Source organism: Gasterosteus aculeatus, chromosome 21 (assembly GCF_964276395.1).
Source record: "Gasterosteus aculeatus chromosome 21, fGasAcu3.hap1.1, whole genome shotgun sequence".
In the NCBI taxonomy this organism is placed as follows: Eukaryota; Metazoa; Chordata; class Actinopteri; order Perciformes; family Gasterosteidae; genus Gasterosteus; species Gasterosteus aculeatus.
Window position 1 is genome coordinate 16,559,066 of NC_135708.1, and position 27,386 is coordinate 16,586,451.

The 27,386-nt window shown below is 44.5% G+C and overlaps 2 protein-coding genes and 1 long non-coding RNA gene across 6 annotated transcripts; 2 read left to right on the plus strand and 1 right to left on the minus strand.

The window, feature by feature from the left end:
- Window positions 1–5,025: 5,025 nt before the first annotated feature.
- Window positions 5,026–11,599, plus strand: insig1 (insulin induced gene 1). 4 transcript variants are annotated; one of them, XM_040167398.2, is made up of 7 exons: window positions 5,026–5,125; window positions 5,368–5,697; window positions 5,841–6,188; window positions 7,261–7,385; window positions 7,575–7,741; window positions 8,400–8,511; window positions 9,797–11,599. In XM_040167398.2, exons 2-7 carry the CDS (start codon window positions 5,517–5,519, stop codon window positions 9,824–9,826), a joined length of 963 nt encoding a protein of 320 aa, XP_040023332.2. In that variant the 5' UTR covers window positions 5,026–5,125; window positions 5,368–5,516; the 3' UTR covers window positions 9,827–11,599. The 4 variants fall into 4 exon arrangements, with proteins under 4 accessions (XP_040023332.2, XP_040023331.2, XP_040023334.2 ...); XM_040167399.2 differs by having other exon boundaries at window positions 5,066–5,125; window positions 5,476–5,697; XM_040167397.2 differs by having other exon boundaries at window positions 5,032–5,697.
- Window positions 11,600–17,552: 5,953 nt separating this feature from the next.
- Window positions 17,553–20,998, minus strand: LOC144390035 (uncharacterized). The gene is made up of 2 exons (XR_013454092.1): window positions 20,702–20,998; window positions 17,553–18,188 (listed from the first exon to the last, which is right to left on the minus strand). It is a non-coding gene; the product is annotated as an uncharacterized LOC144390035 (long non-coding RNA).
- Window positions 20,999–22,089: 1,091 nt separating this feature from the next.
- en2a (engrailed homeobox 2a) lies at window positions 22,090–27,157 on the plus strand. The gene is made up of 2 exons (XM_040167765.2): window positions 22,090–22,995; window positions 24,897–27,157. Exons 1-2 carry the CDS (start codon window positions 22,506–22,508, stop codon window positions 25,214–25,216), a joined length of 810 nt encoding a protein of 269 aa, XP_040023699.1. The 5' UTR covers window positions 22,090–22,505; the 3' UTR covers window positions 25,217–27,157.
- The last annotated feature ends 229 nt before the right edge of the window (window positions 27,158–27,386 follow it).

Sequence of the window (27,386 nt, forward strand, 5' to 3'; positions counted from 1 at the left end):
ACCATTAATCTATAGCCGGAGACAGTTCAGGTTCAGGTGCTGTGATCGAAAGTAATGCTCTTTAAAAAAACAAAAGGTGCTTGGCAAAGAGAGTTGGCTGTAAACATGGCGTGTTTGTGCATTTTAACATGTTTCATGTTGACTAAGGGCAAAGTAAGCATTAAATGGAGTAAATATTGAGCATTCACTTTGCTCAGTGGACGAGGTCAAGAGCTGAAGATTCAGGTTCTCTGTCCCCCTTTTGACCGATGGAAAGTAAAGGCAATTGTGTTTAGATTGTCATTTTGAATTATTTTATTGCATTCATTCCAACATTGACTTATACAATAAACATTTTTAATAAATATTTTGGCAACCTTGCATGAACCCAAGCAACTCCAAGTACAAAAACAATAAAAACCAAACAGTTTTATTCTGGGTGTTAAACTTCACAGGTGCACGTAGGATGATTTAAATAATGCTATTGCCTCGGATTTGAGCCGTCAAGTTAATGTCCCATGATTTAACCACAATAAAAAAAAGGTGACGTCGTCTGCAGGTTTGGATTTAACGGCCGAGTTTTTGTTGAAGACATTTCAACTGACTGAATTTAATCGGCTGTAAGTCAAGTACCCCAAATCCCAGCAAACGGTTGGCTGCTGTCATGGTGAGCTGTGCTATCAGTTACTGTCTGTGGAGAAGCTGCCAAAGGATTCCATCACCATCACATTCTGTCTCTGTGTGCACACACACACACACACACACACACGCACCCACCGAGGGAGCAGCCGCTATTGGTCGAGCATGACACCTGAGGGTGTCACTCAGGCTGCTGATTGGCTGTTTGAGATGTACAGCTCATGGGTACTTCTGGTGTGACTGACTTGAATAGAGCTTTTGTGTAAATATGCCACATTTACAGCCGTGTGGGGTGGGGGGGGGGGGGGGGGGGGGCAGGACCACAAACATGTGATCTGTGGTAACCCAATACAAGTATCACAGAGTGGGGCTGATATTGTCAACGTGTTTGTTTAACGTTGTCGCTTTGAGTCCGTGGTGTTGAGTCTTGGTGCGATTTCAATTGAAGTACAATTTTCTTTTACGCAAAATAGCTATTAAAAGGTCAACGGCAGCAATAAAGTTAGCACGAGGAAACGCACAGATGACAAGAGCGGCAGGCAGTTCGTCACAACAGACACGCCTGAAAGGAGTAGCTCAGACGTCTTGGGAAATACACACTTTTGCTTTATGCTGAGAGATGATAAGATTGATAGCAGCATCTCATCTGATTATGAAATATAAGGTTACAGCCAACAGCAAGCAAACTGTTTGTGAGTGCAAGACCTTCACTGATTAGCACAATATGTTTAGCCTCGTGGAGCTGATTTAGGATGTGTTTATCATCCCTTAATACACAATCCAGTATTTTTTGGGGGGTTAGGTGTAGGGGCCGGCTACATGAAAACAGGTGAGCTGCTCCGAGACGATGGTGGACGTGAACGCTGAAGAACAAAGGAGCTGGGAGAGCTGCATCCTGGTGCCACGCCCTCGGGGCCTCCATCGCACCCTTTGTTGAGCTGCTCGATGGACACCGTCATCACCTATGGGGCCTTTGCATGAATAAAACCTCTTTATTAATTTGTTGAACAGTTTCAGAGGGCTCTCGAAATGTTAAGCGTCTTTAGCAGGTGGAAAGGAATGAACGCAATGATTTTTGACACCTGAACTAGAAGGAATAAAGAGGATGACACTGAAAGCGTTTCCCTCTTAATCAACCCTCCGAGGGGACGGATTAGGATGTTTCACCCCCATAATTTCACACGAGATTGGGGGAAGAAATTGTCAAGCCCGAGTTTGACAGATCAATTTAACAGCGGGCTTTTTCCTTTAGCTATAATTCAATCCCACCCCTTCTAACAGCATAATCTGTGGCGTGCTGGATCCGCTATTCATTTGAAGTGTCACAGCATCCTGCTTCATCTTCTAATGTCTGACACCTCCTCCATGCCAGCGCCAGTTGCCGGTTGCTAGGGGGCATTTGGTACATGCCGAGTGATTCTCATGGTTATTATGGCTCCGCAGTAGCTAGCGCATGACTCGTAATTTCGCCCTCTACTTTAATGCACGTTTTAATGTCGTTATAGAAGCAGAAGAATCCACATTAGTTGATTTAAAGTGTGAGGGTGATGTCACTATTTTTCTCTACTAACCTTGTTTTTTCCGTCTTTCAGTTATTGATAAGATTACTTATGTGGCTTCTGGTTTGGATGTGCAACAATACGGACCCCCTGCGCACACTCACTGCTGTCGTTTTTTATTCTAATGCATCTGGATTGGCGTGAATTAGGCAGAGCGATATTTCCTAATTTGATGTACTGAACACACACACCATCGACCTTCAACACACTCACTGAAGCAGAGAGGGCAGCTATTGCTAAATAAGATGATGCAGTAGTTTTGGGGCCTTGGAGAGCTCCTCGTACGTGCACCCTTCTCATTTTGACCTTCTTTCCTCCCGAATTGCACAACTGTGACGCTCTGGCGATTTATCTGTGTTAACCACATGGACCAATGAAATTAGGATAGAGTGAATATGGCTGATGTCATTATCTACGGACTACAGCAGCAAAGTGAACGTCTCCAAATGGTGGTTTGGAACCACAGCATTCTGTTTGTAAAGAGGTCATGATTGGGGGCGTATGCATTATATCCAAAGGATGCTATGAAATGAATAAGGAAGAAAAATAAACCTGTTCAGATGGTTAAAAGGCTACGTTTCCCTTTTGACAGCCTTCTCATCCAATGCGACACGGTGTGTTTGTTCAAGCCTCATGCAGACACCAACACAAGCATTCAGAAAATGGGACATGAGGGGGGACAAATGCAAACTTTTCAGACCTCAATACACTTTCATGCTTGACTTGTTGAGTGCAGCTGTGACAATTATATTTAAGCATTCAGTTATCACTGGCATTTTCACGTTCTATTCACGTGGAACCAATTTAAACTCTGTCAATTTGAAAGTGCTGTCTGGAAACAGTAATACTTATAATAGGACTTATATGTCCATGTGAAATACGAGAATTTAAAAACTCATTCTGAAGCTGCTTTAGTGCGACTAAAAAAGCATCTCTATTTTTTTAAATTGTGTGATGAGATGGTTAATAATATGAAAGTCTTTTAATAAAGAAAGAAATATACGTTATCCTTCACTGTTTGTAGACGCAAGTTGTCAGTCGTGCTCGTGGGCAAAGGTAGAGGTTTTCTTTTAACACTCGAGGGGAGGCACATATGGTGGGGGGGGGGGCTTTGTGCTCCTCACCCCCCCAAAAATGAGCCTCAATCACTTCAATTTCCGAGATCCTGGTGGATTTTGGTGGAAATGGTGGAAATTACTTGGTTTATGTAAAGGAAACCTATAATTTACCAGGTGACAACTGAAAATGTAATAATATTATAATGTACATTATAATATAATGTGATAATAATGTAATACCATGGGATTATACTCTGTTCCACTTTCAATTTTCTATTCAGATCAAATTTAGCTGAATCAGCACACTTTCTGGAAGTAACTGTTTTACATGTGCATGGGATCCATTTCCATCAATAATCAATAATCACACATTCATTTCCATTCATTTCTAAATTCCCGGCGATGTGCCTGCCCTATAGCCTGCAGTGCAGGAGGAAGGAGGAAAACTAAAACTAAAATGAAATATGTCTGATCAGGCTTATATTTGCTTCACTGTGCGCACAAATGTTAACTTTACAACTTCTTTTAAAGGGCAGCTCGCAGCCTCATTCTCATTCAGTGAGAAACAACCTGGAGTCTGAAAATCCTCCCAAACAGACAACAAACAAACACATTTTATTAATATACATCAGCTGTTGTGCTGGAGCTCCACACAGAGAAGGCATTGGGAGTTGGTGTCCCGCTGAGGTAAAAGCTTCCCTGTAGTCCTTCGGCTGTATTTGGGTGTGTTCAGTGGCTTGAATTGCACCAACGCCTCTTTAAACATTCTGCTGCTGTGTGAGGTGCATTGACTGTGGAGCCAAACAGGTGGCCTCATTGGGTTGTATGTCAGCGAATTAAACTGCGTTATTTAGTAAGCTTCACACTATATGTAAGAAATGTGTTTTTCTAATTTTACATTATTCATTAGCAGCTAATATAACATCTGGACGAGCTACAGAAATGTTGGACCCGTGTTTTCCTGATTTTTCTGTATTGCTTATGTGACCTCAGAGCCACGCTCAGCGCTTATACCTTTGTGATTTTTCACTGGTGTTCCTACCAGACGAGCAGGGTGGTGCGTTCGTAGCACCCCTCCCCCATCCGCTGCTCGTGGGGGTCGTTTGATGTGGTAATCTCCGCTAACGGATTCTACATTCCCGTCCGTAGGCAACTGGGCCAAGAGTGTGTCATCAAAACCGTTGTGGTTTCAGTTTTTTAGTCCGAGCTGTATTGACCGATCTCGTCCGATAAGGGTTATGACACATCATCACATCATGAATGAAGAGCGAAACTATTTTGAAACCCCATAAATGCCCCAAAAAAAACTCCATGCAACATCCTGAGACATTACTGGCCTAATTAAACCAAAGAAGGAGTCTGTTTTTTTTACCACATTTGCTGTAGGTCATGATGCATCGCTTCATTCTGCGAGGCAATTCGCATTATGATTCAACCATGATATTACTTTGTAAAAAGTGCCAGCAGATAATATCAGCAAACGTGATCTCAGTATCTGACTGTTTAACAGCAAAAGTGACATGTTTTTTGCAGCACGTGGTCAATGGTTGGAGGCTCTTATCGGTTCGTACCCTGTGGGTCACACACGGTCTTGCAAAACATGTTTCCATCTTGTTGTCGCTGATTGGAACTCATTCATAGGGGAACTGAACTTTTCACATTATCTCAGAGGGACGTGCAGTCAACATGCCCCTCCCGTCCACGCACGCGGTTCTTTGCAAGCTACGCCTCCTCCAACCTGACCCAAAGTTCAACATTATGTCAACAACAGGGGGGGAAAAGAGCCGTGCCACGTCACATTCCCCAATATAAGGGCAAGCTGTGCGTGACGTTGGGATAGTTGGCTTTTCGAGACAACATCTGTAGAAGTTTGACCATTTCTGCTTCCTGGTAAACACAAATTCCCCTTTTTTTAAACTCATTTTTTCAATAGGATCTCCCCTGCAGCTGTTTTTCAGTTTGTAGTGAGTTTAGCATGACTTGTAAGCTCTTGTTCTTGCATGTTTGCTCTTTTGTATCCACCCCTTTATATTTAGTTGCATCTCCTCGAATGCTCTTCGTGGTTCCCTGTGTTTGTTAGGCCATTTTGGAAGGAGTTCTCCGTTTACACTTTCACTTCTGCTCCCTGCAAGCCTCCCCGTTAGCGCGCCTGTCTGCTCCGGACAAAGTGGGCGGGGGCTTTGCGACACGTCATATCAGCCGCCGCGCTCTGATTGGCCGCCGATTCTCACCCGACACAGCTGTGATTGTTTTCTGCGGAGAAAGCCCTCGTCCCCCGGTTATGAGCCTGCATGCTGTGGAATGGAGCGCAGTCCTCGCCGTCTCTTCCGATGACGATGTGAGCAAACGGCGTGATCACGGCCCCCGTCGCAACGAGCAGGAAAAACAAAGCGGGGATCTTCGCCTGGATCACTTGGCCCAGGCGGCACCAGAACCAGACCCGAAGACATCTGGAGATCAAGGTAAGGACCAGCCGTCTCCTCACTCGCGCTCATGCAACAGGATGCAGGTGGGGGGGGGGGGGACCCTTCCTTTTCAGTTAGTCAAACGTCGGGGTTGCTCTCTCCGCGTTGTCACAAAATGTACCCAAACTCTTCCCCTCCAGCCTCCAGGTGCCAAATGCCCAGACTAGAGGAGCGCTGCTGGAGCTGCTCCTGTGCGCCGAGGGTGGAAACCAAGCACTCGTCCGGAGCTAACTGGTTAGCATCGAAAGCCGAGGAGATGATGTGCATCATCACCTCGGTGCTCCGCAACGCCTACGGCTCCCTGCACGACGTCCGGACGGCCAACCTGATCCGCCGGGGTCTCGTCCTCTTCACCGTGGGCGCCTTCCTCGCCCTGGTGCTCAACTTGCTGCAGATCCAGAGGCACGTCACCCTGTTTCCGGAGGAGGTGATGGCAACTTTGTTTTCGTCTGCCTGGTGGATCCCGCCGTGCTGCGGCACCGGGGCCGGTGAGTCAACCACGCGTTCTTTGGAGCAACAAAAAAAACAACTTTAAAAAATGTGAATGTGTGCGATGTGAATGTAGGGGGACAAAGCCGGGAGTGGTCACAGTGCGGTAGTTTATTCCATTATATAAAGAGACAGGGATGGAGTGAACGTGTGTTTTCCAAATCAGTGGCTGCTGAAACGTCACATGTATCCACACCTGTGCTGTAAAATTACACTCCGCACAGAGGAAGTCGTAAAACTTCCTCTGTGTGGAGTTAATTGTCGCTGCTATCAGCTACTGTCCGATCATGTGCTGGTGAATCACCATTCGGCTTTGTTGTTATCGACTATAAGTCACCCCTTATTCTCTAATGCTGTTCCAGTCTTAGCGGGTTTGTCTGGCAGCTAGTTATTAAAAAAAAAAAAAAGAAGCATGACTTGGAACAGATGGTGGCATTTCCCGACCTCTGATTGGCCGCAACAGCCGGATACGAGATCAGCTGCGCGCTGATTGGCCTGTGTCATAACGGGTGAGCCGAAGGGGCGGTGCTCTAGGTGCGGGAACCGGGAAGTGGGCGGAGAAGAGCTGAAGGGGGGAAAAACAACGCAAACGAAAGTTAAGCTGCGGCTTCGTGTTTGTTCACTCAAGTCTGAGTCAAATGTATTGTCTGAAGTACTTGCCAACAACAATGTACTCTATATATATTTAATTTACAGTGAGTTACATGAACATGATATTTTTCTATTTTCATTAATATGATCAATTAAAAAAAGCGTGAATCCAATATAATGTTCTAGTTTTTAAACTATGAGGATTTGATAGTCTGCTAAACTAAAATAAACGTCAATGTCTTCGCTGATGCGTCAAAAACTGGAACTCCAATGTGAGTTAAACCCAAGTATTTCATTAAACAGCAGAAAAAAAAGCTTTTTGTTAACTTGTGTGTATGCAGGTATCTAAATAAGACTTTATTATGCAATTGCATGTTCAGCCATTAAAACAATCCCACGTTAGCGCCCTGACAGAATTTGCCCGCTGGCGTTTCACATGCTTATCTGGTGTAATTTGGGTCTGTTTGTTCCCTCTGGCAGCTGTGGTCGGCCTGCTGTATCCCTGCCTCGACAGCCATCTGGGAGAACCGCACAAGTTCAAGCGGGAGTGGGCCAGCGTCATGAGGTGCATAGCGGTGTTCGTCGGCATCAACCACGCCAGTGTTGTATCCTTCCAAACGAGTTCCAAACGCTTATTAAAAATATATATTTTTTTGCATCCAAAGAAACCGGATGCCCTGGTTCAACCATTCAGGTAGTGATGGAACTTCCGCATGTCATGCAAATATTTGAGTAAGAACTGTCTTTCGCTTTTCGTGGGGGTTTTCTTGTCCTTAACCAGACTGGCGTCACAGAAACTAGACTTTGACAACAACGTGCAGCTCTCCCTCACGCTGGCGGCCTTGTCCCTGGGCCTGTGGTGGACATTCGACCGGTCCAGGAGCGGCTTCGGTTTGGGAATCACCACCGCCGTCCTGGCCACCGTTTTCACGCAGCTGCTCGTCTATAATGGCGTTTACCAGTAAGTGTTTTCCCGGTTGCTGCACAAAGGGAGTAAAAGCCGCTCAGGTTGTTTTCCCTTCTTCGATGAAACGAAACCGATGCTGTCACGAGTGCTGCCGTCTGTCGTCACAAATATCTGGTTTCATGTTACACTCGCAGATAATCCAACGTTGACTTCTGGGATAATTACAAAGCCGTGGAGTAAGCCCCTCCCCGGTGTGAATTAGCTTTATAATCTACCTGGAAGTACCACCCGATGTATGTTCCCATTAAAAAAAAAAAAAAAGACACGTCAGATAAGGCTTGAGTTCTATTTTGGGATTTCCCTTGGTCTGTTGGAGCCCAATTAATGGGACCCCATACCGGCTTCAGTGGTTTCAAAATAACACGGCTGAGAAAAGAGATTTCTGTTGATGTTAGAGGTTCAAATAGTAGCTGCAGCTCATGCTGACTTCACAAGGCGGAAACGGAGAAGACATTAATGCTTTTGTTAACCTGACGGGTTTTGTTTGTCTTTCTGCATTCAGATCTGTCTTAGGTGTGTCTTTTTTCTTAACTCTGTGACATGACATTCTACTTTTATATTCTCATCCACAGTCTTATTTTAACATCAGCTCCCACAACGTGCTTTACATTAAGAATGATTGAATCATTGTATTTTTCTTTCTGTCTTCCAGGTACACGTCTCCAGACTTCTTGTACGTACGCTCCTGGCTCCCGTGCATATTCTTCTCTGGCGGTGTCACCGTGGGAAACATCGGACGGCAACTCGCCATGGTAACGCCTATGGTAATACATAATCTACTTTGACGTTATTTTAAAATATATTTAGGTCCATCATACCAAAAGTCTCATAAAGGCTGATTCAGGCTGAACGATCCATCTGCTGAACTCCTAAACAGACCTCGAAAGACTCCTCCGCGCCACGCGCGCTTTATTCGCAATTATTTAACCGAACCACAACAGCTGATAAAATTGCCTAAACGGCTTAAAGTTGAGCAAAGTGCATTAGACGCCCCCTCGCTCCCCTTTCTTCATAATTATCCCATCAAGTCGGCTTTGATGTCTTTATCCAAGCCCGTGCCCGGAAGCCTCACCTCATTCTGTCTGTAAAGTAAGAGTCCCGTCACTCCCTCGGTGTGACTCGAGTGGAAGCGTGAAAGCGGATTAAGGGCCGTTGTTTTTCACAGTCGTGGTGAGACTCGGAGCCAGTCGGGACTCGGCTGACCGGAGGGTCATTTGCTACTCGTTGTTTTTGTTTGCGATGGGGCCCGAGGAATGTTGGCACGAGTCCGCACTCGTGGTTTTGTTTTTCTTTCTCTTGCTCCAGCGGGTCATTTGGGAACGGGAGCAGGAGGAACATTTCTTTTTTCTTTTTTTTTTTTTTTCTTTTTTGTATCTCAAAGGTTTTTGTTTTTGTCAAACCATGCAGAATAAACACTTGTCTTGTTCTTGTGCTTTTTGGACACACTTCAAAGCTGACTCGTGTTATCAGTTTATTTAAAGTTATATTCAGACAAGTAGTTTGCTAAAACATTACGGCTGAATACATCTATTTTATTTGTGGTGAGCAAAATAAGCAATGAGAGAAGTAGTCTGCATTCGCGTCGCGTTGAACAGGCAGTTCTCTCCTCCGTTATTGTACATCAAAAGGAAAAATGTAACCTTCCAAAAGGAGGAACTGAAATAAAAATAGTTTAAACGTCCAGATTTATCTCCTGAGTCAGCAACTAGTGTATTTACTTAAAAGCTGCTCATTGTTAAAAGAGCATTTAGGCATTTTCCTGTTTGTTTTTCAAGCTGCAGCTATGATTTTACAGGAACAGCAATTCATGTGTAACTTTGGTCTTAAATGAGTTGCCTGAGGCTTCCGCGTCGTCAGAACCATAAACTAGTCTTATGACCGGGCCTCCGTTGCCACGACGTTTATAAAGCCACTTCCGTTCTCGCATAAAAACCTACCATACACATAAAGGAACTCAATTTGCAAACAACATTTCAACTCGTGTTTTCTCTTTCGATCGATTTGTGTTGTTCACACCGAGCTTCTCCCCCCCCCTCCTCACCCCCTCAGGCTGGCGGCGAGAAACCCCACATGGACTGAACGGTGAAAACGCAGACGAACCAGGCGAAGGACGGACAACACAAAGATGGACAAGTTACGCGAAGAACGACAACGACAACAGGAGGAAGAGACTTTGTTTCCCCCCCCCTCACCCTTCATCCTTTGTTCTCTTAACAAAGTGGGGGTCAGAAAAGAAGCCCCTCGTCTAACGTGCCATGTCCTCCGCACCTCCTCGTGGCCAAACAGGCTCACCCTCCCGCCTCTGTTCTACACCATTAGCATTCAAGCTTCCCTCACACTTCACAAGAGGACAGTGTTTGCCTTTTTTCCTTTTTGTTTGCTGTTGTTTTGAAGTGAACCGGTTTTAGTTTAATGCTGGAAGTGCGTATCTCTCCAGTTTGTGGAGCGGAAGCGCGCGCCGTTTAGCTTTGGCGTGGACGGGCTTTGGTCTCAGCAGATAAGACCGGTTTGTTTGTAGCCTGAATACATTACGATCCTAAAAGGGAAATGTCTCCATTCTCGCATTAAAGCGGCACTTTTGAGACGTGCGTCCCCCCCCCCCCAGTCAAACCAAATTAAGTATTTATTATGTAGTTTTGAATGACCCCATGCTGGACAATAGTTCATATTGGGGAAATGACTCGCCGAGAGTCGTATCTTGCAGGAGGGACGTAATCAGACGTCCTCATCCAAGTTGAGGCTGAAGCCCATGCGAGACGATGGTTAATGGAATATAGGGACAGGGAATGTGTTCAACAGTGCCTATTAGTTAGTTTGTGCCGGCCGCGTTCACGACTCTCTGCCAGCACAAGATCACGTGTTATAGTCTGGGGGGGGGCGCTACTCGGAGAACTTCGGTACATCGTTTTGTCTGTTTCAGACTCACAGACGGAGGATTGTTGAAGTAAGTCCACATTTAGTTTTCCCGCTGTGTGCAGAGCGAAGAAGGCCTCCGCGGTGCAGAATGTGCCCACAGTATACTAGAACTACTTTTGCCAGCATCAGTGGTCCCTGTTGAAGCAGTTTAAAACCCCCGTTGTGACCAGTTGTTAAATGTCTTTGTGATCGTGTACGTTGTCGCCCGCTCGAGATTAAAAGTATCGGGAACATGCACCGGTGGAACGAGAGGGCCAGGACATTATTTCTTAAGATTTGCAATCTGTGATTGCCTGTGTATTTAGAATGTAGTGCTTTTGTCACTATACAGTTGTTGTTTGTTTTATTATTTGTACAAACATGACATCATGGTTAATGTTGAATGGCTTTGTGATCAGAAAGGTATTATTTACCATAATAGACCTACAGTATGTTACTTAGCGTTTGGGGGGTCTAGAGGATTCAGTGCAATCAGAGTATACATTACACAATTAGTAGTAGTTATTTATTTTTTTCTGACGATTGCAAAAAAAAAAAAAAGAACTCTGCTTGTTAAGTATATGCAGTGAAGTGATTTAAAATAAAAAGCAATAACATCTTTCTTTTTTGGAACAAGGGTTGTGTCAGAGGTTACATACCGATGACTCCCCAGAGAGACAAAATAAAACCGATATCGTGTCAAACTGTTGCAAACAATCTCACTTTGTAAAAGCAAACTCAATTTATTTTTGTACGTACTTTATTTGTGGCAGATTCAGGCTGCGTCGGCTTACATCCGGGTGTGTTTCACTGAAGAGGAAGCTTCCTCTTTGCTTGTGTTGGTGAAAAGCACCTTTTTGTTCCCATGTTGGAGAGTTTCTGTGTGTGTCTGATATTTCCGCCGTGTATCCTTTTTGCTACCATTGATTTAAGTGAAAAATAAACACCTGTTAAGGATTTCTGCATATAGTCATTACTCGACCACGGGACCGGATGAAGGACTTGGACGTGAATACCTGAATCCTGCGTAAGGTACCGACATATTGACACCATCTGGTGAACCAACACCACCCCCCCCCCCTCCCCTCCTCCTCTGAACCTGACACAAACACACAGCCAAGCCCCCCCCCCTTCTACCTTCAGTACGGCCCACCAGCACGATTACGCAACTCGCACCTCAATTGCACCGGGGCTTTCTCGGGGTGCCGGTGGTGGCGTTTGTTGTGTCTGCCGTCACGGCCAAGTTGAATGGACGAGGACGCTCTTTTGTCCGAGGGGCGGGGGGGGGGGGCTCTGACAGTCTCCTGAGGCATTGTCATTTCTTCGGCGAGAGGGGCGGGTCAGGTGGCCATCTTTTCTCGCCCCACCCCTGTGTGTGTGTGTGTGTGTGTGTGTGTGTGTGTCACGGGGAACTGCCCCCCTCCCCTCTGAACATGCCTTTCTGGAGGGCAGACTTCTATTTATACCTAGCGGGGGACTGACAGTTAACCTTTTGCTCTGGGGGAAATTTCTGGGAGTGGGGCCAATATCTGAGGGCTGTTTCTGAATGAACCCCTCGGTCTCTCTATACATCCGTGTATCTGTCCCCCGTCTATCTATCTATTTATCTATCTCCCCCCGCTTGACAGGCCAACGATCCCGGCGCCACACGCCGCTTCTCCCCTCTCCTTCCTCTTTCACTCTCCTCCTCTTCTCAGGCAGAATAATTGGCCGGGCTTCAACTTCCTTTCATTTGCGGCCACAGCAAACTGAAAGACTCCATTAGAGTGCCCCCTTATTGCCAAAAGACCCCCCCCCCCTCACCCCTGTCTTTCTTCCGCTTACTCTCTCCGTCCCAGGCGTGGAGACAGGCCTGGGCCCTTCTCAGCTATTGATTTGAGCCATCTACAGATCCTCCCAGTAGACCGTTCAATTTTATCTCCTCGCAACAGCTTTGTGTTTTGATTATGTTATTTCAAATTGTGGTTATTGAGCTTTTTGCTATGTTGCACCGACACAACTGCCAGTAAACGTGAAGGCGAGATAACAAGTCGAGGTCCACCAGTGGGGCCGTCTGTTCTGTGTGGACTCATGCTGTGCAGTCAAACGCTGTTCTATGGGTAAAGTCTAGTAGAGATTCCAATGTTCCCAAAGACTGCAAACATGTCAATATACACCTCTGGAAAAGTGGGATAAACGATGTACAAGACATGCGGAGTGTCTCCGTTTGAAGAAATGGTGCAGCAATTCGAAAAACCATTGGTTTTGAAATTCCGATGCAGCTGTAATGAAGAGATGGAAAGGGCTGATATGGATTATGGTGCTTTCGCATCTGGAGAGAAATCGGCGCTCAGTCAAGGAATAAGTGGAGGATGATGTCTTCTGCTGGATTCATTTAGCTTTTTTTTCCTTTTGGACTGTGTGTCTTTGATGTGGCAACATTAACACAAAAATCACTTCACGTTGTGAGCTGAAGAGCTTCTTCCCTCAGGCCGGCCCTCTGATGAACAATCATTCGGTCAGACGGCCCCCGTTTGCACCTCAGTGTTGTCTTTGTTGTACAGTTTCTGTCCACATATATACATCCGTTGTACTTCTTTGTCTGCATACATACAAATAAACAAGAAATAAAAACAAAGTGGAAGCCAGAGTCCATGTGTGCATAAGCAGATATGGATTCTGATTCTGACTTGAGTTTCAATTACGTTTAAAATGTGATGAAAAATCATAAATGCAGAAGCCGTATTCCTGTCCAACCATAAAGAAAATGAAGACATCTCTTTGGATTTCAAGGCTCATGGTGAAAATAGAAACAGATAAGGGATCTATGACAGAGAGATAAACACATCAGACCACATACATGATATATTAAACCGAGCAGATGTCTTATCGAGGTCACTCACTCTACTAATTGAAACCTTTTTTGTGTCACACTCGGCCGTTTTGAGACTCCGGGGATGTCTTCCTCTTTGCAGGCGCTAACTTGTTGGCTGATCGATGTCCCGTCTCTTGGCTCCACCGGTCTCACACATCTATAAGTCTCTCACGAGCTCGTGCATACAGGTGGCAGGAGGAGGACTGGGGAGATGTTCTGGAGAAGCAAATCATGCATTACAGGGTAGACCACAGCGTTCTCTACTCGGTAGTGATGGCTTTTGTTACCACCAGATGACAGTATTTATCCTCTCAGCTTGTCTGTACATTATTACCGTGACCTTTGTGGACCCCTAGTGGAGGCACAAGGAACGCCAAATGTCTTGCAGGGCCTGATCTCACAATGCAGATATCTACTCACCCGACCGATTTTATTGAGATTAGAGAACATAAACCTACTGTGAAGTTAAAGAATACACATGGATGCAATTCAGTTTATTGCAAACAACGAGCTCTGTGTGTTTAGGATGGGAAAGTATGCACGAAATGCAGACAAAACATTTTAGGAAATATACACGTATCTTTTTGAATAAACAGACCTCAAACCCAAATAAGAGAATAGTCACTCAGATTCAAAGAGAGGGTTTATTAAACAGTGGAAGGAAGCTTGTTCTTGGAATATTTATCTCACACTGCAGTGCAGGCAGAGAGTCACATGCATGATAGAAAAGGTCACCGAAATGGATTTAGAGAAAAATCATTGCTCACACTTATTTCTCTGCCAAAAGGTCTTGAGTGCCATTAATGTCCTGCTCCCTGTGATATATAATCAAACATTGTGTGTGGTGTGTGTGTGAGTGTGTGTGTGTGTGTGCGCGTGTGTGTGCGCGTGTGCATGTGGAGTTGGTTTAGGTCGACTGAGTCTTCATTACACCGTGAGCCGGGTCCGCTCCTGTCCTCTGTCCTCTGCCCTCGCTCATTGCCTCTCCCAGTGCCGGCCAGGAATAATGAATTACAGTGGATGCCATGGGGGGGTGGGAGGGTGGCTGAGTGAGGGGCTCAGAAGTGGACTCCATTTTAGCTCAAATTACCTCTCAGATCCCATTCAAATGGAAGTCTCGGGCTGCTCTCTGCCTCACGTGTTCCTGTCTGAGGGAGTAATTATCTGCTGAAACCTTTTCTTTTCTCAATTCTGTTCTTAGGATATTTTTTGTGTCTCCATTCATTCAGTGATTTAGGGCTGAAACTAAGATATAAAAGGAAAACGTAAGAGGGCAGGGAAGCGTGTGCAGATGCGGCATTGTCTTTACGGTGTAGACAACAGTTCACATCTTTTTAATCAGTTCACTCAGCATACTTCCTCTGCAGGACAATAATAAAATGAAAACCTCAGGTGATGCATAAACAAATCCTTCCCAGTGTGAATTAAACACATCGGGTACATCTTGGTGGTAATGATAACTGACGAAAAGGTAAAGAAGTAAATCAAGCTGAGCATTTTCATTGCCTGATCATATTCGGAGATGCTGACAACAAAAACGTCCAAAACAGTACAAGTTATAAATGTATGGCGCTTCTTTCTTAGATATCTGTAAATAATACAATATGAAAAGATGATCCATTTGATTTTAGGATTAGCTTTGTGTGGGCCTGGGTATGTGCCTTGAATGGTGAAAAAGAAGCCCATATATATCAGATATAAAGAAGGTTATTCTTCGAATGAAAAAAAATGAAAAGACATTTACTTTGTGGCCCATAAAGGAGCAAACGGACACATGTGAGGAATATGTCACCCACATAAATATTGCCACAGAATAGAGAGCACATTTGCATAACCCAAATCATGCTTTCAGCCCTGTTTAGAATGCACTAAAGGTCGATGTTTGTCATGTTTTAATTAGTCTCCATTAGTAGGCGTAGGAGACATTTCTGGGGAAGCAACAGGCACGCAGCCCATTCATCTCGCTGCTGAGAGACGCACAAAGTTGGCAGGCTAAATCCAACTGGGAAAGTTATTGCTCCTAAAATGGCCCTTGACAGCCTGGCCCCTGATAAGTGACAAATTCACAGCATATCCGCTGCTGGGGGGTAAAAACAACTCAGGTGCACGCGGGGTGAAAGGGACTCATGTCGCACACGGCGCTTTCAGGGCAGTCCGGCGCTATTTTGGCAGTTAAGCGGCGCGCAGCGCGATGCCACACAGGGAGAGGGGTCGGAAACCCGCTTCTGACTGACCTTCTTCCGCTATAATTAAAGTTGCAAGCTGGGACACTGCGACATAACATGAATTGTTTCTCCTATTTGGGAAACGGAAATAAATGGGAGAGATAAAGAAGAAGAAAAAGTTTGTGTTTTCGTGATGAAATCGCCTTTATGACCCAGTGACGTGATCACATCTGCGTGTTGTTTTACATTCGCAAAAGTCCGGATGAGAATAAAACCAAATAAATTGGCTGCAGGTTTAATAATCCACTTTGAGAGTTAGTTTGGAGACAAACGACATTTGGATAATTCCTCTTCCGGAGATGTGTGATTGCACACTTCCTTCCGCCTCCGGTTTGCAGGATATTTATTTGGGAATAAATAACATTTAACAATGTTTCGGCCTGTCTGCTTGGACTCACTCTGTTTATCCTGCAGCAAGTGCTTCCCACCTGTGCGTCTCTCACTTGTTCTCACCGTGGCTCCTAAACGCGCGCGGGAGCGCGAGACAGGTGCACGAGGCATTTAGACGATCTGACTCGCAAAGCATCCTGGGCTCGCACCTTCACATCGGGGGGCCAAAAACTTCAGGGGGGCCCCCACCGGGCCGCGTCAGTGAGAGGAATCGTTTTTATGCATTATATGTGTTTGTTTCTTCTTTTAGGTCTATTTTGCGGCACATGTCCATCCATAAATGACCTGCTCCTCTCCTCCTTCTTCTTCTTCTTCTTCTCCTCCTTGCCCCCCCACGGCTCCCCCATGTTGCATGGCAGCCGATTCTTTCTGTATGTCAGAGAATGTAAACCCGTTGACCTCACGGAAATAGCCTCCACGCGTAGTTCATTCTTTGCTGTCACAAGTAAGACGTGGAAAGTCCTGCGGCCCAGCTGGGGGAGAGAATGCGCACAAACCGGACACCGTATAGCGGGTCGAAAACTAACCCGGACTACCTGATGTTCAAAGTTAGAAAGCCAAACTCTCTACGCATGAAATGATAGTGAAGCACGCGAGCACATAATGGTTTGAGCAAGAGTCTTCGTTTTCACCCTTTACGTAGATATCCGATAATTGTTTTAGGATTTTTATTCTAACTTTCATTTCTCTTTGGTTTCATTTTGTAGTCAGGCCAAAATAAGTCACCCTCCGTTCTGAGGAGCCCTGAAGTTTAATTTAAAGTTTTTGATTTTTAAATAAAACAAAGCACTCCTGGAGAGTTTTAAGGGTGAGTAACTTTCACAATACACGTAGTTAGAATTTACACACAAATCAATAACAAATGAAAACCCGACATTTCCCACTTGAACAAGACCAGATATCAACATTACATTTCCTAAACAGCCGTAAGTGTCCTCTGCATCCAACATACCGCAAAACGTCTGCTTTAGTGTTTGAATTTTATGAGACAAACAAAAAAGTGTTTCAAATTGAAAAATTCAAATGATACTTATCTACGCCAGACCGATCAGACGGATTAAGAGTTATTAAAACCTATAAAGGGCTGAAACCAGAAGATCCAACGGCCCCAAAGTCCGCTGCCCGGCGACTCGGAGGATTTATCTGCAAACACTTTCACACAACGGCAAAACAAATGATTTAGACATCATCTACGCGCGGTGCTGTGTGATGGATAAATAGTGGAGTAAAGGCGATGCAGCAGAAACCAAAATGCATTACTTTGAGACACACCGTGCAAAATGTTGCCTAAAATTTAAATTTTACATCGTTGGCTTTTAGAAGAATAAACTGAAACACATTACAAATATTTCAGCTAAATTTGACCAAAATAATTAAGCGTGGTTTGAAAAAAAATCCAAAGCTTGACAAGTGGCAGAAATAAACCAATGCGATCAAATGATTGCATTCGTTTTTAATCAAAATTAACACACACACACACACATAAATGCCTTGTGATCTGCCCACATCCAACGCACCACACCTCCTGTAAAACAATGGGATAACAGCTGCTCGGCTAATCTCTCTCCAAATCTTTAATTTCTTGTATTTCTTTTGTTTTTTTAAACTACATTAATTGTCTCTGAAAGACTGATTGACTTTGTGCAGTGTAGACACAATTAGGCCCGCTTCTAATCTTCTCTAATTCGGCTGCCATGCTCTTGGCTGACCCCGCGATGGAAAACAGGGGCCAGCGAGCTTCCAGGCCCACAAAAGCACAACAACAAAAAATCATATGGGAGCATCAAATAGGGGAGACTTGCTTTCAGGGTTTGAAAGGCACAGGAAGCTGGAGGATTTGGTGCGACCCCTGCATGGTGACAGAGCTGATATCGAGACCCCCATTCATCTGGAGGGAAGGAGGGAGGGAGGGAGTGCCGGGTGGAGGGGGGGCTCGGGGTGCATCTGCAGAGGTCCCACCACCACCACCACCCTCTGATCTGTGAGCTGGCACACATCACGGCGTCCATTCACAAATCCTCCTTCTGCGCGTCACCTTTTGTAGTACTCCATAGTGCTGCTGACGTGTAAGACAATCCTACCAAGGAAAATACAGAGGAAAAAAAATAGGTTGTAGAAACTCAAGGACAGGGCACATGCGCACAATGCATGCGATTTATTATAGGGTGTGTGTGTGTGTGTGTGTGTGAGGAGGAGGGTGGAGGGTGGAGTGCGTGTATGAGCCAAAAGTGAATATGAAATAGACGTAGAAACCAGATCACAACCTCTATAATAACATTTTATTTTTTTTAAATGGGGGAAAAAGCGAATATTAACCCTTGAGTGAAATAAACAAGAGAAAAACTAAAACATTCACTTATTTAGTAGAAGCTGACAGATGTGAGATGTACGATAATCAATATGTCCTGCCTCTTTGAACCAGAACAGAATACATTCATCCTAAAAACTGCAGTGAAACCTGCGTTTTAACCATTGAGCAACAAATAGTGAACATAAAACGCCTCGTAATGATGATTGCATGTGGGCAAATAACATACAATACAATACAATAACAATACAAATAACGGACAAGAAGGACGTCCCAAAACTTCATATGATCCATTAGTGATCGGACTGCGTCATCAAATGCGGAGCAAATTATTTCAATTAACGCTGGCAAGATACGAAACGCGTGCGTCCGTGTTCAAGGTGTGAGAGAATAGCGGACCAATGCTTCGTTTGTTAGTACAGAAATGTGTTGAAAATAGTCGCCCCCTTTATTCAGGGTCATCTCTTTCTATTCACGCGGCTTTTTATCCAAACGTGTACACCTTAAATAAATCAGCACGCGACCGAGGCCCGCTCGATCAGCACATGCTGCCTCGATTTGGTGTCAGTATTACAGGCGGATTTGGATAGTTTGAACAAGCAGGATAAATGTTATTGTGGATCCGTACATCCATTTAACCACGTAAAAATATAAAAAGCACATCAATTTAAAAATCGCTATTTAAGAAACAAACTGAAGACCGAATAAGGAAACATCATGCAACGCCATGCTTATAGAACACACCACGAACTACAACAAACAAACGTACTAACTACACATGCGTCCATTGAGTCCTGAATTCATGCCTGAGTTCACTTGGAAATAAGAATCTAAAAAATAAATAACAATGTCATGAACAATTGGACGCTACGGCGACCCTCAGTCAACCAGGTCAAACTGCACCACAATGATCCTTCATTCACATACAAGTAAGCAGAAAGTCTGACTCATCTGTCAGACTACAAGAAATCCCCAGCAAGTGAAGCAAACCAACAATGGTGACTGACTTTTCTGCTAAAACAGGACACATCTCATCCCCCTTTTTTTTCCAACCATGCACGGTCCAAAACAAGCCAGTCAAAACTGCACAGACAATAGTGAATCAAAATCCCACAATAGTGGGATTATGCGCGTGCACGATACACTGCAAACGAGTACCCGTATATTTCTGAGTATTAAAAGCTTGTTTTGCTGCTGGAAAACAGCAGTCGAGAGACAGAGAGAGATGACTTCTGCACACCAGCACATCTATTTTTCCCCGTCTAAAGACAAATCCCCAAATTCCCAATTAAAAAGCCGTCTATGAATGTAAACAAGTTAAATGGGCGCCAATATGTCACTTTCTATAACGGGGGGAAGGGTGCAGAATCCAAGCCTGTTTGTCGTGTCGAAACGTGCACCTGTTTGTTGTGTGCAGTGCGCTCTGGCTCATGTATTATAATTCGGAGGCTGAATCGGTGTCATTTCCTCCAGACGTCCGTGTTTTGCTGCGAGGTTAGAGGCCAAGCCAAGGCGGCAGCGGCCTGTCTGTGCCTCCATTGTCTGCTGCTTATTTAGCGCTCAGCATTAATCTGCGCTTCCCCTCACAAGCGAGAAACAATCGCAGCATGAGAGTGGCCTGTCTAATTACATCTTCCACTCCCAACTTTCCCTGCAGCAGCCGAAGAGAGAGAGAGACAGACAGAGAGTGAGAGAGAGGAAGCTCCCATTGCCATCGGAGATATAGCAGAGGGCGTTCAGGCATATTTGATATTTCTTAAATGATGCGAATATTTGCGAAGGAAGAATAGTGCGATCCAAAGTCTTCAACCCTGTGATGTGGCGTTCTGACTGTATGTGTGCACGCAAACACGTGTTGAGCCCCAGAGAGATATTGAAAGTAAAAACACTATAATAACTTTGCAATATCCACAAAGCCTGCAAAATCGAGGATAAGGATAGCATGTTTCCGGCCAGAAACCGCCAGGCTTAGACTCGAGTTTAAATTGCCACAAACACAAACTGAGACAGTTTTGTGCAGCAGGTTATTGCTGCTTCGCGGCGTACAAAAAACACACGTTTTCTTTCACTGCAAACGACCCTGACACTCCAAATAAATCAGAATATTCTATAACGTCTGACTACAAATATCAATATACGCCTCCAATGATCATTTTAGAAATTTGGCACCAAGTTACTTGGACCGTCCAAAAGCCATTGCAGACAATGCATGTTTAAAAAAAAAAATTACAATAGAGGGCATCTGTCTGACTTTCCAACTGAAATGTTCAAAGGCCGCTCACTCAGTCTCAGTTTGGCTGTGTGCTCCCATCGGTCCTCCTCGATGACCCGATCTCCTTTACGCGCAGCCTCGGGTTCAAACGCCGGCGGAGAGCCGGCTGAGCCCTGCGCGCAGCCCGCCGGCGTCCCGGGAGGAGAGCCACAAACTCTGGCTGCGGTCAGTAAAGTTACCCAGAAGTTTTGTGTTTGGCGCGACTCGGTACCCCGAGCAGCGTGAACAAAACAGTTTGTTTGCATCACTGATTCTTCTTTTAAAGGGATATAGACCCAGTTTCTCGGTCGAGCGCAGCGTCACGAGAGGGGAGCACGAGAACGTCAAAAAATACACAAGTCTCTGCGCCTTTGAAATTGGACCGGGGGGGGGTCACTGGCTTTCACGTTTAGGTTTTGGATGCATCTTGTGGACAATAATCAAACTGTCTCGTTAGACATTCTGCAAATAAAATGGTGAAATGCCCCACTACACCACAACGTGGGATGTTGTTGTTTGTTTAGAAAGAGATGCGTTTTAGATTAAATATAACAACAAATATAATAAACAAGAAAATACCGCCCTTGGTTCCAAATGAGTGCATTCAGACAGGCATCTATTGTTATCCGCATTTAACCATGGCCAGGACATCCTGACTTTAAACCCGAGTCCATTTGACCTCACTGTGCTATAATAACCGTTAGTGCAGAAATATTGTTAACATGTTTACAACCAATTAACAGTCTTTCCAATGGCGTCTGAAGGTGTACGTTCACATATTTCGACACATGTTGCCTCAAAGGTTTTCAGGTCACGGATCCCTAAATGGATCCACCATTAGGCCAGTTCCCTCTTTACAATAGGGGTTTGTCTCATTTGCCTTCGAAAGAGCACGTTCTTAGTTGCTATTGTTGTAGGGTTGAACTGTAATGATCTGTGGGAATCGTGAAGTGTCGAGAAGGAAACGTGTGTACATGTATATTAAACAGAATGCGACCATAGTACAATAACATACTATTTCTCGTTTTTTTATTGGAAATCCCTCCCTGCCCTGCAAGCGAGGAACCCCGGGGGTCCCTTCATCCCCCTTTGACAGGCGATGCTTCATCCTCCCGTTTTTTAACAAACACAAACATGGTGATGCAAAGCCCCCCCCCCTCCCAAAAAAAATAAAAAATAAGTTACATGTTAATAACATGGATGGGTTATAGGGAGTATCTGGAAGCATGCGCTGGATTTAAATCCGTTTTTTACAGGACTCTTTCCCTTTACTGAGGCGAGGATGGGCGTTTGTGGACTGCTCTGGAGTCTGCGTCACGTGGCTTGGTTTCTGCCACCCCATTGGTCCAAGGCACGTGTCTGGGAGGACGGTGGGAAAACGTCACTCGGGGGGCTCGTATTGAAAATAAGAACAAAACTCCAGAGTGAGAGTATTAGAGCATCAGTTTGGGAGCCTCTTTATTTACCCTTAGTTTAGTTTAGGTGTAGGCATTGCTGAGCACACTCAAAACGGATAACACTTAATTGGATGGTGCGCAAATGTTTTGAGTCTGCGGTATCAGTTGTAACCCGAGATTGAGGGAATATATGTCAAAAAAGTATGTTTTTCTCAGAGGGCACTATCGCAAGGCTTTGCATGGTGTCCAAGGCACCCACTAGCATTTGAGTTTCTTTTTTTTTTTTTTTACATTTATTCCAGCGTGCAGATTTTTTTAAATATTTTTTTTACAATCTAATTTCCCCGCAAGTTCTTTGCGATTTTTTTTATTGCGGCGGAGAGAGCGCACGAGCGACAAAGGGGTTAAAAGAGAGCAAAGCGGGGGAAGTGAATCAGTATGGAGGAAAATGATCGCGGCAACAGAGACGCGGTGGAGCGGCAGGAGTCGGCGGATGAATCCAACAGAGCCATCCTTCCCCTCCTGCAGCCGCCGGGGAACCCGCAGATCCCGCACCGGGTCACCAATTTCTTCATCGACAACATCCTGCGGCCGGATTTCGGACGCAAAAAGGACGGGGACGCGAACCGCGACGCGAGCAGCCTGGCATCGCGGGAGAGCCCCGGCAGCCCCGACGCGCCTCAGACCGAGCCGGTGGGGAATACGGTGCCGGCGGAGGGGACCTCCACCCCGCACACGGTGACCGTGAGCAGCAAGAAGCCCGCTATAGCCGCCGACGAGCCCCAGGATCCCCGCGGGGAGAGAGGAGACCAGTGCCTAAGCTCGGACTCGGACAGTTCCCAAGCCAGCTCAAACCCACCCGCGTCCAAGTCCATGCTGTGGCCAGCCTGGGTCTACTGCACCCGATACTCGGACAGGCCTTCTTCAGGTTGGTGGCACCGCGCGCGCGTTTTACTCCGCCGTGATGTCGGTAACCTGAAATACCCCGTAACACTGACCCCGGATGCCTTGACCGACTTTCTCCCGAGTAGAACGGCGAGCCGCGCTGAGCGCGTGATCTGCGCATTTACCCAACGACAACAACAGAAAACCTTTAAGAATTTTAAGAAATATTATTGAATGTTGAGATGAAAGAAAAAAACTAATCCCGCACAACAATATGTCACATAAACACCAGATGGAAAAAAAATGGCATTTCGCTGAGAGGGGGGGCTATTTTTAATGCAAGAGAAAAAAATAGCTATATTTGTTTTAAATGGTCCAATTTAATTTAAATCTTTAGAATGTAAACTACTCACCGATATACACCTAACACGACTAAGCGTCACTTCTCTCGAGCTTTATTTTCTTTAGTGAAGTACTGCCATTCAGGCAGTCGTTTTGTATACTTATGAATATGATAATAACGGGGTTCTGCACAAACTAAACATTTGCGCTGACAAGGCTGAATGTCTTCCAGAAAATCTGCAGTTGTGCAAAAATAATAGCTGGTGCTTTTAGAGCTGTTTGGAAAGCGTTATTGTGTTCGGGATGAATTAAATATGCGTCTGTTTTCACAATGGACGCTCCCACGGAGAAAGGATGTGCTGCCTTTGCGAGTTGCGTTTCTAATGTGTATTTACACGAAAACTCGCGCTACAACCTGTCAGCCAAGTTACGTCAGTGCATTCGTGTTGGTGTGTATGAAGAGTGGAGTACAACTTGTTCTCATGCATTATGTAACGCTGTATGGCGTAGGCGACTACTACGAGTTGTAGAGCTGCACAGTTTTTATATGGGCTGCTTGAAAAGAAAAGAAGCGCACGCGCACACGCACACACACACACACACACACACACACACACACAGTGAGGCTGATTCATCCGTATAAAAGGTTCGGCCTGTATCATGTCGTTTCATTAATGTTTTCCACTCTGTTTGGAGGAGGGAACCAAACACTAAGCGCACAGCTCCACCGAATAGGCCTCTTATCCAGATGGAAAATGAACGTGCTTCTAATGTGTGCAACTCACATTCTTTTCACGTTTGCCCATTGAGGAGGTTTTTTTTTCTTCCTCATGTGGTCCACGAAACCCAAATGCAAAGTAGCTGCATTGAACTGAATGCTGTATTTCACAACAGTAGCTGGGATGTGTCGGGGATGTTTTGGCCCAGTGTGTTGTCCTATTGGTTAATAATTCCCTGCTACTACAGACTGTCGGTGTGTGTGTGTGTGTGTGTGTGTGTGTGTGTGTGTGTGTGTGTGTGTGTGTGTGTGTAAGCGAGGCAGGGGAATAGATTGGAGAGGGAGGGAGAGGAGGTTTAGTTCTTGGTTTGTTTTCTTCTTTGAACAAGTCCTTTTTTTTTTTTTTTACAAATCAAGTCCTCAATTTTAACACGTTTGCCAAAAATGTGTCTCGAGGAATCAACCCAACTTGGTTTGTATACAAAATAGAACTAAACTAAACAACTTGACGGTCACCGACTGCATAAATATATAAGAGATATACAAGAGACATTTGTTAACTTGTTTCTTGATGTGGGGGGATTAAACACGTAGGTTATACAAAGCTACATTGTCTTATAAAATAGTCTAAATGGACACACGTGTTTCGTATGGACGTGCAGGCGTTATGCTGAACGCAAAGCAGCGACTGGTTGATTCATTTAATGAGAAAACAATTCACATTTGGTCATTTCTGAAGTTACTTTTAAACTATTTGCCTGATCATCCTCCGCGTTGTCTATTATTTTCTCGCCCATAATAAGGACCATGTTTTGATACTGACAAACCAAGGTCTGTCTGTGACCCCCCCCCCCCCCCCCCACCTCCACCCTCCCCTCCAACAGGGCCAAGATCTCGCAAACCAAAGAAGAAAACGACCAGCAAAGAGGACAAGCGACCACGGACGGCCTTCACCGCAGAGCAGCTGCAGAGACTAAAAACGGAGTTCCAGACGAACCGGTATCTGACCGAGCAGCGGCGGCAGAACCTGGCGCAGGAGCTGGGCCTCAACGAGTCCCAGATCAAGATCTGGTTCCAGAACAAGAGGGCGAAAATCAAGAAGTCCACCGGCGCCAAGAACTCTCTGGCCTTGCACCTGATGGCGCAGGGACTTTACAATCACGCCACCGTCTCGTCGCAGGACGCGAAATCAGACAGCGACTGATTTCCCCATGAGAAGTCACAGCCGCCCCCTGACGAAAAAGAACCTATAGTAATCCTATGATAGATCGGTTTTTAATAGACGCAACCCACAGGAATATTTAAAGATACCCCAGGAGATACAAAAATACTACAGACTTCTATCAATATCAGTGCTGACCCACTAGAGGAAATACAATACAATTTTTTTTTTTAAAAAGGTCATTGGACTATAAGTCCCCACATGAATATTTAATGATACCCTAGGTCTCTATAGTTCCCTATAGGAATATTAAAGTGGATTTTCGTTATATGGGAGGTTTTGTCAAGCCTACAATGCAATAATTTCATCGAATAAAAGGGCCAGCGTAGAGTATACCAGCATAAATTGTTAGAAAAAAAAGATATTTCTGCAATATCACGTCTATAAACGATGTTGTATAAAAGGTACGTTTTCATTGTTTGTCGTCGCCCCCCCCCCCCCCAGGAAGGTACAAATGCTTCCACGCATCCTTTTTCTATAGGCCTACCATCCATGATTGTCATCGTTTCACGCCGAGCTATCTGGCACCGTCGATCCGCCAGTGAAGTGAACAAACTGAAGTCCAAAGAATATTTTTCTGCTGCATCCAGGCTACTGTGAATTTAAATAAATGCTAACACGAGTTTTATTTCCACGCTTGTTGGTTTCCTTGGTTGTATTTTAATGTAGAAGCGGAAAGGAAGGTGTTGTTTTAGAGGCAGTTAAAGAGCTAATTCGGCAGACAATGAATTTTGATACGTTTTTTTAAAAGGAAAAAAAAAAAAAAAGAAAAATCCAAAAAAAAAAAAAAGATTCACAGGAACAGTTTATTATCACATGTGACACAGAGGTAGCGATTTTTTTCTAACACGCCACTTAACTAAAACGCTGAGTTACGCCTTGCTTATGTGTGGTCGTCTTCTAGCCTTTAAACAAATAGTACGTGCGCATCCATCCGTTACACCAATGCATCAGTGCAGCCGTTATAGTTTCCAGCAACATCAACCTTTTTATTTTGTAGCTTAACTTTTGAGGCTGTAATGCTGCCTTCAAAGTCCCAGAACTCTGTAGCATAAACACAACGACGACAACCACTCCGAGTACAGACTATAAAAGCAGGTTATTGGGTGTTCTTGTTAAATCTTTCTCTATATACAGTTTTATTACATATCCATTTATCATAAAAGAAGGCAAATTTGTCAGTGACTGTATTACAAATGTTGGAAATCTCTTATCGTTGTTGAAAGGACTTCATATGTGTATTTATATAGATTATATTGAGAAAAAAAAATCTATCCAATGACCAGTGTTGCTTTAGAGTAGATATCTGAGGTGTTTACACTGCTTGTTTATCTTGCAATAACTTCTTTTTGTTTTCTTTTTTTGTGAATGAATAGTTTATGGGGCCTTTGCATGAAAGCTGCAGTTTGTTGTACTTGGGCAAATAACTGTGTTTATAAACTTTGGTCTTTGTCAACGGAAGTGTGATCGAGCTGAGTTTTAGACCGTATCCATGCCAAATTGTGGACTTTTTGCCTTTCCAAGTGTTTTTTGTTGTGTATCTGCAAAAAGTGTGTGTGAATTAAAATCCACCAAACAGAAACACACTTTGCCTTAAAGTTCCACTGCGAACTTTGTATGAAACAGAACTGTGCCGAATCAGAGAAGCAGTATTACTTCAAATGCAGACTATTCAAGTTTAATGCCTTCATGGAAACATGGTACGACATTATGAATTTACTCATCAGCGTATATCTATCTATATATGAACATGTTTAAATAAAAATACAACACAGAGTTGTAGAATACAATGCTATTTTTTATTTTATGTTGGAAGTATTCTTTGGTATAAATGTACATAATTTGTATCATGTATTAATTGCGTAATTAACTGCCTCCTGAAAACTGCAAAAGAGTAAATAAACCTTGAGTATTATACACAAACACGTCTCTTGCACCTCTATGTGAACAACACAGTTCATATATTTCCATTGAAAAGCAGAAACGATACAACAAGAGTCCATGTCGGCAGTAACACGCGTGACCCTCAATCAATGGCGAGCTTCTGGAGGCATCGCAGTCACGCATTCTAAAATAGTTCGGGAAAGTGAAAAATACACCAAGTGTTGCCAAATATTCCCAAAACGTAAATCACGGGCATGACAATCCTCTC